The 18880-nt window shown below is 45.3% G+C and overlaps 1 protein-coding gene across 2 annotated transcripts in view; it reads left to right on the top strand.

Moving 5' to 3' along the window:
* Positions 1-18880, top strand: part of pdzrn3b (PDZ domain containing RING finger 3b) — a 63751-nt gene that overhangs the window by 3915 nt on the left and 40956 nt on the right. Inside the window, exons 2-3 of one of the 2 annotated variants that reach the window (XM_029150523.1) lie at positions 1003-1089; positions 2434-2541. In XM_029150523.1, the coding sequence (XP_029006356.1) occupies positions 1003-1089; positions 2434-2541 (195 nt within the window). The remainder of the gene's footprint in view (positions 1-1002; positions 1090-2433; positions 2542-18880) is intronic. The other variant, XM_029150524.1, reaches the window with a different exon arrangement.

Raw genomic sequence — 18880 nt, 5'->3', positions numbered from 1 at the left:
ACAGATTAAGAGCTGACTCTGCAGGTTTCCCAGAGGTTTTTCATGTCATGTTGCTACTCGGGGGTCAACGGGTGTATTAATTTACACAGGATGGGCTGCTGGTCACTCTTCCTCTTTGGGTTTGACTAAGCCTAAGGAAGTATGTAATTGTTCTTACTGTACATGAATTACGATGAATCAAGATCAATTTTTAGGAATCACAAGCTGTTGTTGCATTAAAGTTCTTTTTACTATTAATATAACATTAGAGCATTACTGTCAAAATTACAGTAAATTTTACACAAAGCATTAAATGTATTATCTTGTACCAGTTTAACAGTAAACGGTAAAACAGTAGCTTTCTTTTAGGCCATTTTAACTCTAAACCTCAAATATTTCTTTTATATTCTATACAAGTATACGCTGTATACCTGTTTATACCTCTCTACTCACCTACCAGCAGGCACAACGTACTGCTTTGTTTGGCCAGAGACTCGCTGAGGTACTTTAGTGTGTTTAAGTAGTGAGCTCCACTTTCCTTCAGTGAAACTATTATTCCCCCAGCGTTAACCAGTGTCACTCGTCTGTCTGAAATAGCGTCGCTTAGCCAGTGTCGGCGACAGACCATGTTAAAGCCGCTCAGATCAGTCTCGACACGTGAAGGTGTAATTTGCTGAAGCTTGAAACGCTTTCGCTGACATCGTCTCGTGGCTTGAACGTTTAAATTTAGATTTTTTTATAAAGTTAATTAGCGGTTGAGCCCCACCATAGGTGTGAATACCTCCTGCCAGGAGGACTGTGCTTTTCTGTGACGCTCTCGCATCATACTGCAAAGAGAAGGGTATTATTAGCTTTCTCTTACTCCTATACTTTTTTCTAATTGTGCTTTTATGTTTCTGCAGCATATTATCTGCGAATGAGGTTGACAATTTGATGGTCACTTATTTTGCTCTGTTCTTTTTAGCTCACCTGGAGACAGTGATTATTGACTTAAAGAACCTCCTTCTCTCTTTCTCTCTGTAGGAATCTGAGACTAAACACGTGACTGCTATCCTTCTACGTGAGGATGGATCTCTGGGTTTTAACATTGTAGGAGGGAGGCCATGTGCGGTAGGTTGAAGCCCGAGCATCTGACCAGTGATCGTCCCAGAATTTAATAGCGAATAGCAAATCAACCACCGTGAGCTTCCTCTGCATGGACCAACCCCGTTTAAAAAGCCCCGCCAGTGTTACCCAGTCTACCAAGTTTTATTGTGTTTATATATTGGTCTGGTTTAGCGGATTTGGCATTACAGATTAAAAAAACTATAATTAGTTTTATGAGAGTTAAATCTGGGATTATTGCTTTGACCACGGTTGTTTTGTCTCTAATTGAGGGCATTTTGATGGTGACGTAAACACATAGGAGAGAAAAGAGTCTTTTATCCTGTGGTGAACCTTTCACAGCCGCTAAGTTTTCAGCCTCGGGGCAATTAGATGAAAATCATTAATGATGCCACGAGTCTTTACTGAGGGAAGGCTGGAAATATCCTGGTTGTGCATTTATCAACCATGTAAACTACCCTCTTTCTACCTTTTGTCCACAGCTCCAGTACTGCATCAGAGTAAAAACCTTTACATTGGGAAACTATAAAAAGTTCTCACATAGAACCCGGCGCTAAATCTTCTGCGTTCCATGTTAGCTTCAAAGCTACAGCACGTGATGTATTTAAGAAACGATTCCTGCAGATACAAACGGCCCATTTGCCACAGAGCGTTTGACAAGGGTTGTGTGGCCAATGTGTGTGGAGAGGCTGGTACAGGAGCAGTCAGCTGCCAGGTTCTGTGGTCTCCAGTCGAGCTAGGCTGTTTAAAGCTCCTGAGACTGTCACCGTTGGGAGGCGAAGCGGTAAAATAGCATATTAAGTTCTGTGCTTGATACTGCAGGAGCTGGAAACAGGCCAGAAATCCAGTGTAATTGTGTTTTAAAGCTGGGGAGGAGAACAGAAGGAGCACAGCAGCCTATTTGTTCTTAACACTACAGTATGTTCACACTACTAATGACAAATCATTGGGCCTTGAGGGGTGTGTGTTGTGTTGGGCATGTTTGCTTACAAGCAGTGCTATGACCTGACAGTTGTACCAACATTATCCGTGACTCGCTTCATAGGAGTTGTGGTTTTCAATAATGATGATGTATTGTGTTGTCAGGAAGCCAGCAGCCTGTGGTCAGCGTTGGTTTAAACCTTCATTATGTTGGTAATATGCCTGTTACTGTAACTGCGTAATATTAAAACTGCGATTTACTCACTGTCCCCCTGTTGATCCGCTGAGTGATTACGCCGTTGTAAATCATCTAACACGTTTCACTGAATTTGGTTACGTTTCAGACATATTGCATATTGCGAGCGGATCATTTTAAGCACGGTGCTCGTCTTGTTCTTCTGAATAACAGCCCGCCTTGGTTTTCCACAGGACAACGACGACAGCACTTCAAACGAAGGGATCTTTGTGTCCAAGATCGTGGAGAGCGGTCCAGCGGACAAGGAAGGCGGCCTGCAAATCCACGACCGGATAGTAGAGGTACGCGACTGCAACGATTGCGCGTTCACCATGGTGTGACAGCTGCTGTCTGTCTTGTAAAGATGATGACGGCAAGGAAGCGCGAGGTCATCGCTCGATGTTTACGTTATAGCAGCCTTTGAGAGTTGAACCCCGTTGAAGCAGCAGAAGAAGCAGAGTGTTTACATTTGGGTCTTTCATTTTGGCACAGTTGCCTTCTTGTAGACAGCAAACGGTTGCATGCATCCATCAACCAATCAGCCCTCGAGAGAAGGCGTTGTTAAGTGGGACGCCTCTGCCGATGGGTCAGGCTGTACCTGGGGCAACGCTGGCTGTCTTTGTCCCCGCTAAGTGCGTTTGCTTTGTAAGTGCTGGATCCTCTATGAGAGAGGTGATGTGTAGCATCGCCCGGCAGATTTCTGTGTCGATGGGCCACCTCACCCTAAGGCAGAGGTAGTTCCTGATGCTCGAGGGACGCTGCCCCCTGACAGTTGGAACCAGCACCAGGATTGCCCACCCCTGTCCTAAGGTCACCCTGAGGTCAACTTGCTCATATCAATCAGTTGTCAAGCAGGCGCTTACGCAATGCCTCCACTGACCGGACAGGTTGTTTCTAGCTTTACTGTCAAACCTCAGTAAAACTGCTTCGGAGCATTTTGACCAACGCATTCCTTATCGAGACTAAAATACTGCCTCAAGTGCTCTGGCGCAAGCCTCACTCTAAATAATGCGGTTGTACAAGAGGCAACAACACGCAGTTGCTAAGATATGGCCAATTTTGTCATGAGATCCCCAAACGGAAAGGACGGGTTCAACCATCATTTCTCTTTGACCCTGAAGACTCTAGGCCTGGAATGGACATGAAGTGGGCCACTAGCCGAGAAGTGGCTCATGATGATCTCATGTGTCCAGTGAAGTATGAGTGGAAGGTTGTGTTCGCGTGCATCTACAGTGTGTGTGTATTTTTATGAGCTTGGCCCTGGCGTGTGCGAAGGCAGGAAAGTTGAGGAATCCTGTTAATGGGCCAGATGTTGCTGTATTTGGTTACTTGAGACGGTATCTTGCCTATCAGGATCTAGGTGTGAGATAAGTCATTCACATGTTACAGGCTACAGGATAATGCTGCACTTGTTGTTGTGCCATTGTGGTTCAAGTCACAGAATATCTCCTCTGAGCAGAGAGGACGCGAAGGGCCCGAGGAGGTAGCAAAGCGCCCGATTAAGTGACCTTTTCTTTTCAGGACATAAAGGATTATTAGACAAAACCTAATGAATTAAAACACTCAGCCATTGAAATTGAAATGTATGGACAGCTCTGAGTTGTTGTTCCACATTGGGGCTTTTCATCAGACGGGGAACCTGATATCAGAGGTGGTTCATATTTCGAAGGTCCCTCTTGGTTTAAGTGGGGAAAAAAAGTTCAATGTCATGTTTTTTTTTTTTTTAGACCAGTGCAATGTCATGACAACACCTTTGCAATTGTTTGTTCCTCAGGTCCTTAGATCTGTGGTTGAGAGCAGTAAATCAAAACAACACAAGGCCTAAAGACAGTTCCTTATTCAATTCAGTGTGTGGGTTGAAACCAACAGCTGATGAACTTGGTCAAGTTAGCACCGTGATGTGTCATACTTCAAAACTGACAGGGTGGAAAATCTGAGTTGAATCTTTGCAGGTTGATCCTTTTGTTACAGGTGAAAACATTTCTAAAAGTATGGATCCAACACAAGCTGAATAAAGCTAAATGCTCTCATAGCTCACTGCTCATTTTTTGCTTCACCGCCCACATTGTTAGTAAAGCAGAGGAGCCGAAATGCGCTTCTGTAGTGCGTTAAATGTGGCTTTTAAGTGCACGGAGACAACAATCTTTGACAGCCATTTACAAAGCGTAGCAGTGCGACCGCGCTCTGGACATCGACCGCTCCGTTACAAAAAAAACAAATCCTGGGCCTGAAGAGGCAGGAAAAGCGTGAGCAGCTACGGAGCAGCGCTCTCCCGCCACCGAGGCATTAGTCTCCAGTAAGTCTATCTGGATGTAACATGTACATGATGATCTACGGCTCATCGTTCTATAACGGGCTCTTAGCGGGGGAGTGCGATAGCAGATGGCTGTCGTCTGACTGAGCTACAGGCTGGTATGAATCAACACATGAATGGCTCCTTGTTCAGCCAGACATTTTTCTCATAAAAACCCCGGAGCTGTGTTTGCTTTCGCTATCCCCACAGCAAGCTGGAAAAAAAAAATTCAATCAAAGCACTCTGGCCAGAATATGCCCGTGTTTCTCTTGGGGTTTGATAAATAGGTTCTGATATCAAGGACTCTGCTCACGAGACATATTCTGTAATGGTTGCTTCCGACAGCTGATTGGCTGTTGATGTTGTGTTCACCATGTGAAGGGAATCCTGTCACTTTGGCCTCGGCCCACTTACGTACACAATGAGAAATGTTGGGAATCCAGCAAGACTTTGTTGTTGTGTACCTGCTCTGCAAGAATGACTTTTTGTCACGAGCCCAGAATGGCCCTGCCTATGTTCAGGGGTGTGAGGATGAAAATAAGAAGAGAGCACAGACGCCCCGGCTACTTTTGTCAGAGCCGTCTTGTAAATTCTCAGCAAACATTCCCGGGTCACAAAGGGTTAACTGCAACAGCTACTTTAAAATAAACGTGCGCCGGGAGATGCCAGCTCCGATGTGGCTCACGGGACGAGGCGGCGTCTTTGCACTTGAGCAGGCCGGTCTGCAGGAACGCGCCGCGGCTCAAACGATGTTTATGGAAATACTGTGCACACGCGAGGCGGCGTTCCGTTCTGAGAGGTGGACGTCGGTCACGGCAGCCTTTTCTTTCCTGGAGCCGCTCGTTTTTTACAAGACAAAAATAGCTGCTTAGAAAAGTCGATGCCAACAACCAAATTAGCTGGAATCTACCTCGGTTCCTTGAAGAAGAGAAATACCCGAGGTCACGGTCGTGTGTCTGAAATGCAAAGTAGGCTGCTCTAAATGCAGCAACAAGGCTGGAAGATGAAACGCTTACTGTATACAGAGCAGCTCAGATTGTCTTCATTATGTCACTCAACCTGTTGCCATGATCACATCGCTGCAGCTTCTACTCATCATTAAGAGTCAGTAGGATCTGGCCCTGTGGCTGGTTTATCTCATTAGTGCTGCACAATAACTACGTTTAAAATATATGTCTGACTCTCTTTGAGGCAGCTTGTCTGCTCTCACTTGTTTTTCTGTTTCTCACAGAAAAGGCAACTAAGCAACTAAACACCTCGTCACACTGACTTAAGTATCAAGTCATGGGGCCAGAGGCGGCTTTAAACCCAGGTAGATGGTGCTAAAGACATGCGAGGTGAGCTGCGGGTCAGTTTATGGCGTCAGTGCTGGAGGAGGGAGCTGCTTTAACACTTCGGTACAAACTGGAAGCAAAACGCGGCTTTTGACTCCTTTCTCGTCATCTTTTCCTCTTAGAGCGTCCAGATATTGTCCTGGATCCAGGAAGGTGACGGCAAAAAGCGTAGTTGGGTTCAAAATTTTCATTAAAACTGAACGCCACTCTCCTCATCCATCACTAGGCCGATGTGCTATTCTTCTAAGGGCCCTTCATGGGGAAGTTACAATTTCTGCACGGAGGCTCTTACTCTGGAAAAGGTTCCTGAGACGTGGAAAATACAAGGACTGGACAAGATCCTGTCCTACTGATTGATGTAATGTTTGTAATGTGTTTTACAGCATTTACACAATCACATCTACTGTAACTTCACACTGGCGGTGACATGGATTTCACATATAAAGAATGAGGAGTTGAGTTTACTAAGTCTGAGAGTAGATTATGCCTAAAGGTAGTAATAGTCTGAAGCGTACTGTCAATAATAATTGGTCACAGCACATAACCTCTGCAGGACATGTGACAAAAGTTCCTCAGGCACTATTTCTGGCCTGGAGCGATATGAGGAGCAGACACAGGAGGTATTTCCCTAAGGGGGATCACATGTTGTTTAGCATTCTGAGGCAAGAAGCAGGCCTTTGTCCAGGCCTTTATTGGATTTTTGCCCCTGCGCCGGCAGTGTGTTTATTCCCAAGATGGACAAGCTGAATGTGGCCCTGCTCCGCTGCTCCCGCCTGGCCCCCAGATAGGACAAACCAACCCCAGGCTAGGCAAGCTAATTCTAGCAGCGAGCCACATTCCTGTGCCCCGTGGTCCAGCTGAGACAGGAGCGGAACATTAAATCAAACTTTAACTTTAAAGAGTCCATAATCAGCTTCTGGTGGTAGCCGCTGCCCTATGCGGAGCTGGTTTTAACAAGTGAGGACAAGCACGGCTTTGTTTTCCGCCGCGGCTGATGGAGGGCGGCGGGTGGAGGGGGGGTGGTCTCAGTCCAGAGACGGTGTGAGGTGAGCCGCCGCCCCGCCTCGGCCGGGAGGCTGCTTTTGTCTCACACACTCGCTCCCGCACCATATTGTATTTTCAACTCAGTTTGAACAGCTTGTGTCCTTAAAGACGAGCCGCCGCCTGATGATTTTTGTGGAGACACACAGTCTGGGTCTACTGTAAATGTGTTTGCTCTGCCCCAGCGCAGTCTCCGCTGACTCCGTCGAAGCTGGTGGGATAATTTATGGCCCCTAGAAGGTTTAAGGGGACAAAAATAGACAGGTGTAATTAAGGCTAATTCTCGTGCCAATCAATCACCGGCCGTGTGCGAGTCAATGGGTAACAATGGGCTCAGGTTGGCCTGTCAACTGCTTCCCATGTCGGCCCCTGACCCGCGAGCACAGACTGCCCAGCGGCTCCTAATTAACTACCCTCAATTAAACCCTAATAGGCTGATTAACGGAGCCGTAGTTGCGCTGTAATGGCCCGTTGTTTCCTTCCAGTGCCCCACTGAAATGCATCCTGACTGCAGCATGTTGATCACCGCCCACTCTGCTGACCCCTCTGTCTGTCTCTGCTCCTGACGGAGGCTCGGCGGAGTTGTCACGAGTCTGTTTCCATTTGGCTAAGTTCCTGACAAACACCACTTTGAAAGCACCGTGAGATTCGTAGGTAAACGGAGTAAAAGCGTACAACCATTAGCCGACGCAGCTCTCATGTATGTGACAACAGGAGCTTATCAATTACAACTCACTGCAGTTTCCATGTTGTTGTTAGATATCATTTCACAAAGAAAACAGGGCTGCTGCAGTCTTGAAATTATTGGGCTCAAATGTGTTTAGATGGATTTTGTTTCATTGATCTCGCTCCTGACTCTAGACAGAAACTACCCCAATGAATGTTTAACATGGAGTCTTTGAAGTTGTAGCTGACTGTACTTAGAGCTGATACATAGGGACAAACATGAAGACTAAAAAGAAAACATTTTAATTGAACAGAATGTTGGACGATGCACAGGAGGACATCGTCTGGAGTTTTCCCTTTTACGCTTCGTTTCGCTCGTCGGCAGCGGACGCTGTGATGCGTGCGTTTGTTTCTATGGGAACGGTTTTGGACCGACGGGGATTCAAACGTGGTTTGTGCGACGTCGTGTGATCCGGCATCGGCCCTTCAGCAGATTATAGGCTACAGATTTGGCTCATCAATCAAAATGCCGTAGCGCTGCTTGTCTTGCTCTCGTATAGAATTATCACAGCGGCTGCTCCGGCGAGATGATGAAGTGGACTTCATTTGTTTTCCCACAGCTCTGCGTGACTTTATATCTCGGCTCGCTGTTAATCATACGAAGTGAGCACTCCGTCACTGTGGCATTCCTCACTGAGCCTGAATAAAGATGTGGATGTTGAATTGCCTTTTTATTACCATAAACAGTTCACAGAAACCTATTCGAATGGACTTTGTAGGTGGAGCGTGTTGCACTGTTTGCCGGACTGACCACCCGCCTTAGTACGTACAGACACAGCGTGAGGGAAACAAGCATTTGAGTAGTTGCCGCCCTCGTATTGAAAGCAGGAGCAGCAGATACGTCCTTTAGTAGTCATGATTTCTTTTACTATATTTTACTATATGTCATATGTCTTTATTTGGACTTTTATTGTGACTTCACTCAAATGAGTAAATTAAACTGATATTCACCATGGTATCTGACTTTTTTGTTCCAAAGTACGCTTTTTTTTTTTTACTTTATCGTTGGCATGATGTCCTCTCTCAACATAACAAAATCATTCCTTCACATGTTAAGTGTGACCTTTCCAACGTGTGCGAAGCTGCTCTGAAGTGAAGCCTAATCGAGCCCTGGCTGCTGCAGCGCGGCCGTGGCCAAAGCTGCCGCCAGCAGATGTTAGGTTTCATTTTGTGAGGCTCCATTAGGACATAACAGATGCAAAGCACACAAGGTTGGCGTCACCGTATATAATTGTCCCTCCTGTACGTGACAGATGTTCAGTAATAGCCGAGCTAATTGGACTACACCAGCACACACTTCCTTCAGAGAGCTGGTGAACATGTGCCGTAAACTTGACGTGTTTATGTGGTAGTCCTGCAGCGAAATGATGATGTGAACAGCTGTTCACATCATCAACTTCTTCACATGTTGGACATCACCTCACTGTGACTGGTTACATGCTACTAGTTATAAAAAAAATTAAAAGTTTAATCATCTAAGTGTGTACGGACTCCTCGAGGACACGACCCGCTTCAGATTTTTCTCTAGAGACTCCTGGCGGTCGACAGCCGGCTCATGGAATCAGCGGCCGCCACGTCGCCTCCTCTCATGCAGATCTTTGCAAATAGAAATCACTGTCCATCAGCACGCCTCTCTGTCTCGTTCCCTTGGGAGAGATGTTGCTTTTTCACTTCCTTTTTTTTCCTTTTGACAAACAACTTGGAGGAATGTTCGGAGGCGGCTCGATGAGCTAGCTCTTCATTGACAGTGAGGAGAAAAGTGAGAGCGAGATGTTCTGCAGGTGCCTCCCTTGCTCACGTTGTCGTTCTCCTCTTAGTGTATGAGTTATTCCGCACTTGAAAATAATGTGTTCTCTCTCCAGACTCCTGTTTCTCAGAGCATATACAGGTGCAAGTGGACATTATCTGTCTTGTAATTACACCTGTGTCCAAGCAGTGATACAGTATGTGGTGTGTGTTCTATATTCGGGGGGGGGGCAGTATCTGTTCTGTGACAGAAGTAATATTTTTTCTGTATTTCAGTTCTGTTAAGCAGCTATTAAAAGCACATGTTTATTAACTTGTCTCTGAGCAGCCGATCTTCGTGTTTTTGTCCTGGCTTTTAAGATTGCAAACCTTGTACCTGGGGTTAAATAGGTTGTGTCTGCAAATTGCTGCAGATTATGACACATGATCGGGTTCAGGGAGGTAGGATGTCTGGCAGGTTCACGAGAAGCGGAGGACCACCGAGGTCAACGCTAAGGTGTGCGCTGAGTTACCTTTACTATCAAACTATCACAGCTTTAATTAGAACCAGATATAAATACATTAATACATGGCATTTAATCAGAGAGGCGCAGAGTTTAGCCAAATGCATGATTGATATGTGCAGGTGGTGGAGAAAATCCCTGAGTTAGCATTTCTTGCTAACTTGAAAGAGAATTTCTTTCCCTCCCTGTCATGTTGTGAAATCATCTCATCTCTAAAAATTTTTAATGTCGACTGTCTCTAACACCATGTTTGTCCTGGCTGGACGATCAGGTCCAGGAGACAGGTTTTTATTTTGTAGTGTGCTGCATTTTTCAGCCTAAATCAAGGAAATGCAATACATGACTAAATGTTCATCTCCGGTTATGGTCTAAGGTTTGAACAAAAACCTTCATTAAAATTAAAATTTGTTTAAATTATTTTGGTGTCATGTACTCCACAACAATCCATATCCACTTTAATGTTTGTTAGGGTTTGGCGTTAACGATTTATGGCTGCTCAGATTCTTGAACACAAGATCGCCTGTATCTCCACGGAGCAACCCAGATCAACACCAGATATCAATTTATCTTGTTTTGATATCGCTTGGCATCATCTGGCCTTATTCTGCCAGGACACGCACTCTTGGAGATAACAGAACAAAAAACAACACGGAAAGTATGTGAGCTCAGGAATTCAGCCACCTGAAGCACGACTGAGGTAGATGAAGCAGATTGGGCTGTGAGGAGGGTAAACGGTAACGCTCTGTTCGGCCTGGGAATCTTTAAAATTCTATTGCCGTGTTTTGTTTTGTTTTGTTTTGGGGTTTTTTTTCCTCCCAGAATTTCTTTGTTTTTCCACCACTTAGCTACAGACAGAACAACTTGGCCTTATTTTTCCGTTGCTACCTGAAGTCTGAGGGAGGGGGGCTCTGTGGCCTCTCTACTCTGTCTCCGTGCTATATCAGGCCAGCAGCTGCTGTCTCTCAGCAAAGGCACGCTGACTGTAGGGGTTTGGCCTTCATATACACCAGATCTTACACAGGGGACTTTATTTTGGGGCGTACGAATAGATTCTTATGGATTTCATAATTAAAAGAAACCTGATGTTGAACCTTGAGTGGATAAGCTATAGGGTTTGCTGTGCTGCATAGCTGCTGTCTTACCCCTGCGTTAAAGACTTGAACAAGACATTTCAGGTAACAACTGAAATTCCTTGACTCGCAGCCAAAGAAACGTAAGCCCTCTCCCAGCTGTCCCTCTGTGCACAGAGACAAGGCCTTTATCAGATTGGCGAGAAGTTTGAGTTTGTGCTGCTTGAAGAGTATGACTGCAGCTCTCTGTTCTTGGACGGCAGCCGCGCACAACGTGGGGTCAATGCTCTCCCTATTGCAAAGACTTCTATGTCAGCAGGTCAAGATGGTACGAGTTTCTGAACAATATGACTTGTGTTAAAGTTGCTATGAATGTAAGAAGTAAATATCTTATCCAAATGAAAATGAATTCAAAAGCCGGGCCTCCTCCTGGTCCCTTATCTCCGAGTAGCTGCCTTGTTCCTGCAGACACACGACAACTGCAGCATGTAATACTGACTTACTTTGCTGTCCTCTAAAAAAACCTCACCTCGTGTAAGAAACTGAACTAACTCAGTGGTGGTGAGTCTCTCATAAGTTCACGTTTCAGGTGGGCGGTTAGAAAGTGGTTCCAGACTGTTGATGTCTGTCACAGCAAAGTCAAAGCCCTGTGATTATTTTGGCGCAAAGGTCCAAATAAAGCCAGCGTGGGTCATGACCTCACTGATCCAAACCAAATGTGCTGTGCTTTGTGATTTTTTTTTTTATTTTTTTTTTTTTGCTCAGCGACAATAGGCGTTTTTCTTCACCGTCGTTGTCTCTCTAAGCTTCTCTCGGGCTGTACATTCCAAAAGTTAGACCAGGGGCTGCGCACTTTCTGCACTTACGTTTATTTGCTCAGTGTCATTTGTCAGGGAGTCATCAGGCTGGTTTTTAGACAAACATACAAATCCTTACTTGAGCCAACCTTTTACAGCCTCCTTTCGAAAGTGTTCAGACAAATGCTTTATCTCATAGATCATCATCCATCTATAAGCACCGAATGAGCCAATTCAGCCCGAAGCTGCGTTAACGTCAGTGCGGAACTTTCACGTCCTCTTTAGTGGGAAAACACGCTTCACTATCACTACATTTGTTTAAAGGGCGAGCGATTCATCAAGTGGCGAAAGTCAACACTTTCAAACCCGCTCAAAGCCTAAAGAACTCTTGTCAAACGTGCTCCAGCGATCTGTGTGCTCTTCTACTGCCGCTCAATTTACCCCAAATCCAGTCAATATTTATGTAAGCATGTACATTAGGCGCGGGCCGACGGAGCTCTGATCAAACGCCTCTTTCATCTATGACCTTTCTTTGACTCGACTCACAGAAGCCTCTAAGCGGGCCGGCGGTAATCAGATGTCGAGTGGGGTGTTCAAGGACTTGAGGGAAGGCTCGTACTTTAGGGGTCTTAGGTTAGGGTCTTTGGCCCCCTCCCACAGTGGCCTTCCTACGCAACATCCCACCAATTCTTACAGGGACAGAAACTGAATTCATTTAGCAAGGACTCAGGCAATACTGGAAAGTCCAATGAAGAATGATCAGTTCTACCTGGATTATCTACGTCATTTGTATAAAGTGTGGCTGTGATTTTTTTCGGGAATAATTCCCATGAAGTTTTGTTTTAGGCTGCAACGACTGAAGGACATTTACCTTTCTTTTCCCTGAGTGTTTCCAAAAATAGCTGAGACACTGACAGTGCTCTGCACAATTGAATAGACACATCTGAACTATTTCATGTTTAGAGGTGAACGCCATCACTCTTAGGTCAAGAGCTATGAAAAGGCTGCCCCTCACTCTAGAATATTAAGGGGCACGTAAACGGTCTCCCTTCCAGCTTGTATTCCACCCTCGGAAACGCGTCACTGTGCTCTTCCAATCGCCCGGAATGTTTTCTCAGATGTTTTTGCTCTCATTTGTCCAACAGTAAAACTACACGAAAATCGTTCATAAACATCTGCTGCGGTTATGTGTCTCCGTTCCTGTTTGAGCCTCCTCTGACTTGTGTTTTGTGGTCCATGAATTAAATTACATGATGCAGAAACTCTAGGGGGCCAGACTAGAGACTCCACTCACCCAGCGGTGAGGGGCGTCCGAATAGCTCCTCTGGTTTTGCCCTTTTTTAAAATGTTTTCCAGGAGAATTCTGTCGTGCTTATATGACAAGTAGCCTTTTTTAATTCCACGAGTTTTGTGCTTTCTTTCTTCCCTTTGCTCGTCTCCTCCACTGTTTTCTTAGATGGTTCGCTCCTCATCTTGAGCACACATTTATTTTTTTTCTTCCTCCCTCAGCTTCTGATTAATCAAGTATGACTCTTTGAGGAAAAAATGCAATCCAGTGGTTTTGTTGCTGCATTTTCTTGGTGATGTGTCCAAATATGGAACGTGTAGAGCTTAATATTAAGTCTGGACCTGGAAGGAAAGTGGGTGTCATCCTTTTTGTTGTGTCCATCCCACAGTAACTGTTACATGCACCTCAGGGGTCTACATGAAATTCCCTCTTTTACATTTACTTAAGTAGTAAAGCAAAAGTTCAGGTGGAACAGAGAAGGTTCATTTGGTGAGAAACACAGCTCGCCTGCATATCATTTACATCACTTAAACAGGGATTACGTTAATCTTCAACCCGTATCACCTGGTCACCGTGTCAACCTGTTTCCCGTATTGCAGTGTCTCCAGAGGAAACCGTTACACAGGCTTTCACAGCTGACTGAGCTGTGAAAGCAGCAGCAACGCAGAGAGTAAAAGTCAACACGGAGGAAAACTGCACTCCCCTCCTGACAAGAACAGAAATCACCCAGCTGGAACCGGAGGAGGAAGGCTTTGCCCACAAACACATGATTCACTCGAGTCAATTAGCCTGCTCCTTCCTTCAACAAAAGCTTTTTATGCTTCCTCTGAAATATCTTGCCTTTGTGCTGCTCATTCTGCAGCTTAATCCGTAAACACAAGTATGTGAACAAACAAGCTCGGTGATCTGGCATGGAATGTGGCAATGGACATGTCGGAGGAAGGTTTTCAGGAACAATGTAAAGCGCAAGAGCACCTGAGATAGGAATGGAGACCTACACCATTTATACCCTACACCATTTAACCATGGGCGTAATTTAAGGGATATCGTTCAATCCAGTCCGTGAGGACCATTCCTTCCTTCAGTCATGGGGTCTCAGATGGTTGATGACACCTGATCAAGCTGTGTAGACCAGGGATCCTTGGAAAACTATCGTGACAGTGGCCCTTGAGGACCAGAGTTTCCCCATGTTAAACATGAGATTGTTTTGGTTTGTTTGTTCGAATAAGAACCCTCTGAGCTACTTCACGGGATTTGTTTGGTTTAAGCTCACGCTGTACTGTAGGTAAACTGGAACCACTCTTGAATAGGTGCTGGAGGGAGCTCTCTGCACACGGCGCCTTGTTCAGAAGTTCTGGAACAAAAGTATTAAAAAATGAACAGCCTGCACGGGTGGCGGTGTTCTGGCTCATGATGTTGGCTGTTTGTAAGGAAACACAGGAACAGTTGTTTTTTTCTTTTTTTCAGGTGCAACATTTCCGCTGTGAAGATTGTGCTAAACGGGCAAGCTGTACGCTGATTAGGAAGCGTGACATCAGAGGCTCGTCAAGAATGCAGAAAGAAAGACTAGGCAGTGACAGTTGTCGTATGTCGCAGAACAAGAAGGGAACAGAGCCATATTAACAAATAAATGTATGAAATACAAGAAGGGGAATCTCTATTCCCGCCTAATTCAAAGGCTGCCAGTGCCTCTGCTGTCTGCCGCATTGGCCTTAAGGGGCAAATGCCTCCGGTTCTGCTTATCTAAGCGCATCCAGTCTGGTCCTGGTTTTTGACCCACAGCTCACTGTTCGGTCCCAGTGTTTCCCTCGGTGAGCTGGATGTGTGGTCCATAGCGAGTGCGGTAAAAAGGCTGGCTGCACAGCGACCGGCGACGTGAAGGAAAGGCCCCGTGGCCTCTGTTCCAAGGGAGGCCCCACGCTGAATAGCAAAATATAGAACGTCATGGTCTGTCTGCTGTGAGAGCTTGTGCTTTATTCGCAAATGCAAGCGTTACCTTTTTTCTTTCTCCTGTTTTTGTTAATCAGTTCTATGAAAGCATATTAATCCTGTTGTATTTTATTAATTTCCATTTATAAATGCCTGAGACAAATCATAATGCTCAAACAATGCAACCCTGCAAAGCCAATAAAGATGCAATTAACAGTGAACTACATTCACTTTCTACTTTGTAATATTTACATAAATGCTGGACCGATATCAAGCACCTTCATGCATTTGATAAGCTACTTGGACGAATAGTGAAGAAGTTGTCATGACTCTTCCAGGCTATCGCACATAAATTGGCAATCAATTGCTGTTTCAACATTTCAAACCAACATTTCAGTCTTTGATGGAAAAAAAACATGACGGAGGTCTATGAGATAAACCGAAAAGCTCAGCTTGTGCTTGCAGGAACCCGTACGGTGCAGTAGATCAGTCATAACGTATTGTGTTCTACCTATAAACTTAAGTCCCTCCATACTTTATTTAACAGATAGTGTCAGTGCTTGTTCTGTACACTGTGGCTGATTATTGGATCTTAACGTCAGCCGGTCTCACAGAGCAACTCTTGTGTTCCATGACAGATCTGCAGCCATATTCAGATTCTCTTTCAGCTCACATGCTGACTCATTCAGCCTTCACAGCTCTGACTGGGAACAGCTGGGAGGCTCACGTGTCATGAGAACATTAATGTGTATGAGCAGAGCAAGAATAACGTTGCCAATAGAGATCTCGGTTATCGCTCTGTCCATGTTTCTGATGTATCAGCTGGATCGCTTCATGGGTTTGAGTAACGAGCCTGAGACTAATGGGCTGGCGTGCATGTTGTCTACTGTTGCCTATGTAAACATCACTTTTCAAGCTAGATAGACACATTTCATCAGTCTTATGGCAGTGTTTCAGTTTAAGTTAATGCTATATCAGAATGAGGAATTTGTGTTTTTCTGGAAAACAAGACACCTTGGCAATGAGTGGCTTTTTACAGTGTTTTACATCTGTCATATTTCAACCACGTTGAAAGTTTCGTCTTATTGAGAATGTCTGGGTTGTTGCTTTTGATTACTGGTACCGTTCTCCCACTAATCATTTCAGTCCCCATCTCGTATCAGCCGCGGCGATGACACGGGCCCACGTGACTCGAGACAAGCCTCTGATGTGCTTGTTGTTGACGTGTCATTCCACACATTCCTCAGCAGAGCCTCTGTTCTCTCAGGATGACCTTCAACTTATCTCTCCATCAGAGCATGTCTGGGAGGCAGAGGAGAAGGAGTGGGTCAGGGGAGACGAGGCCTGGTCCAGGGCTGGCTGCAGTGTTTCAAACCTTCTTTGTGTGTTTGGGTGTTCATCTTGGCGAGAGCCAGTTCAAGCTTTCAACCTTTTAGAGACTCGCACGGTGACTTCACTTTGGCCCGTTCCCATGTGAGGTTGTGTTTTAGGACTAAGTCTTGGGCTTAGGATTGAATTTACATCTAGGTTTCCTGTAAATCAGACTCTTAACTCAACCCTGATTGTGTTGCAGCAAACATTTCATGATTGTTAAAGTATATGTCAGCACATTAAAGCTAGCGTTCGCATATATTTAGGTCCCACAATGCTTGAAGAGGCTTTTGTTTTAGTCCCACTGGCTGCCTTGGGCCTAACAGACAGGAAGACGGCTTGAGAACCTGGTAACGGTTGCCAAGGCAAAGTCCGTAGAAATGTCCCAGTAGAAGAGGAACCTGATACAGTGGGTGCTGCGTGTGCATGTACAGAGCAGCGTGTGGTGGTCTCTGTGGCTCTGCGCACTCATGCACATGTCCGACTGGATAGGAAACAGTCCCGCCGTCCCCCGTTCCAACTTTTTAGCTTCAAGCTTCCACTTTCATGCTCAAAATGTCAGCTTCACTTTATCAAGGCATTTCGGTCCCATAGGCTCCAAGAGCAGCACTAAATCTGTCTCTCGTCCGTATTGCGCGCCAACAAAGCGTTGAGATTTGCTGCAGGAATATTGCCTCTTGTCATGCTAATGGAGTCACTGTGAGCGAGGCGTTTAAGATGGAGGGACCACCGCGACCCAGCCGTGGGATTTGACGCGTAAGTCCGATCTGGTAGCTGTTTTTTCTGCTGATTGTTATCTGTCACATACCTGGTGCTTTTATTGTTTAAGGTTAAGGTTTACTCTTCTCTTTTCTCTCCCTAGCTGGAAAAAATATCTTGACTGATCAAAAAACAGTGAAAAAAGTGTTCAGAGACGGTACCGACACTCAGTCATATGTGAATTCAAAGGCCTTAGCCCCCAGAAACGAAACAAGAACAAACAAAGCAAAGGTAGGAAACAAGTCATGGCTTTAGTAAATGCAGGCCTCACCTGGACGAGGCTTTTGGAGCAGGACGTAATCTGACCCACTGGTGGATTCAAACCAAGGCTTTATGTAAGATACACGTAGCGTGACCTGGTAGGTGTTAGTACGTGATATTATTACAGTAGCAGCAATCATACAGTGGGTTGTGCAGCTTTGAGTTGTAATGGTACAAACTGTAAATAGAACTACACTACTGTTTAACAGTTATTACAATTATAAAGTTGATATATTGTAGTTTTAATCGTTCACATTAAAAGTCGAAATAAGTAAATGTATTTCTATTAAGCTATTAGGGCAGTGAAGCAGGGTTACGGGTCCGTGTTTAGTTCTTAGGTTCTTGTTCCAGGCTACTATTCTGACGGGCAGATTGAATTACTTGATTCAGAGAAACCGTATGCCTGCGCAAACAAATTTACCCAAGAACAATTTGGCTATTACAAGCTCATGTTTCGTTTATGCAGCGGGTAACAGCCTTTCAGTGGGGAACTGTGCTAAAAACATTATGCTATGCACAGAATCACATGCCTGGATGGATGGGAGATTTTAAATAATACCATCACTGCTGCCATGCATGTCTTATAAATGTGCAAGTGTATGTGTTTCTGTGTGTGTGTGTTTGTGTGTGTGTGTGTAAGGTGCTCAAGCTAAAGCCCCATAGACTTTTCACATAACTCCTCTTATGGCCCCGTAAAGCCTGATAGCCAAACGCCACAGGGCTAATTGGAGAATGTGTGCCGTAAGTACTTGCCTACATCCGAGGTCGCAGGGTGTCATAACCCAGCTAATCAACATCAACTGCTTGCAAATTACCAACACATGCTGACTAGTTAGAGGAGGGCGTGGACCTCAGCTTGTTGCAGGAGGTGCAGTAGGTTTAAGACTGAAACGTAATGGGTTGTTTGAGTTTTATTTTCCACAAAAATCGTAGAGCAGTATATAAAAATTAATAAGACCAGTTTCCCACTGCTCTTCTGCAGAGATGGGATGAGACCCAAACACACAACAGATAGTTGCTCTGGCTGCTATGGCTACTTCACTGGATTCAGGGAATCTGACTTGGAGGTACCTGAATCGGGCACAAATCGCTGCACCCTGGCTTTTGCACACTTCTGGCACTACCGCCACAGTAGGTACCATGCAAAGTATGCGGCACAATGCTCAGAGGTGCTGGACCCAGTGGAAACCACACAGTCCCCAGACTCCTGCTCCACTGCTCTCCTAATTAGCTCCTCGTCGTTTCAGTCATGATTTAGGTCTGGACCAAAAATTCCCCATTCTCCCACCGGAGACCATAAATCTGTTTAAAGGCGGCCCAGTCAGAGCACGGGCAGCTCGCCGAGGTCTGAAGTAGCGCTCACGTCCGCACAGATGAGCTATTCTAATTTGATTAGCAGACTCTTACTACACAGCCTCCGTCCGCCCCCTGTTCGACCAATCCGGCTGGCAGTATGCAAATCAAATACTGCATCTTCTTGGGCTTGTCGCTGGTTAAAGGGTGCTTCTGATTTAGAGACTGCA

The sequence above is a fragment of the Betta splendens genome, chromosome 5 (assembly GCF_900634795.4).
Source record: "Betta splendens chromosome 5, fBetSpl5.4, whole genome shotgun sequence".
Lineage (NCBI taxonomy): Eukaryota > Metazoa > Chordata > Actinopteri > Anabantiformes > Osphronemidae > Betta > Betta splendens.
The sequence above is the reverse complement of the archived record's forward strand: the minus strand, read 5'-3'. Positions and strand labels throughout refer to the sequence as shown.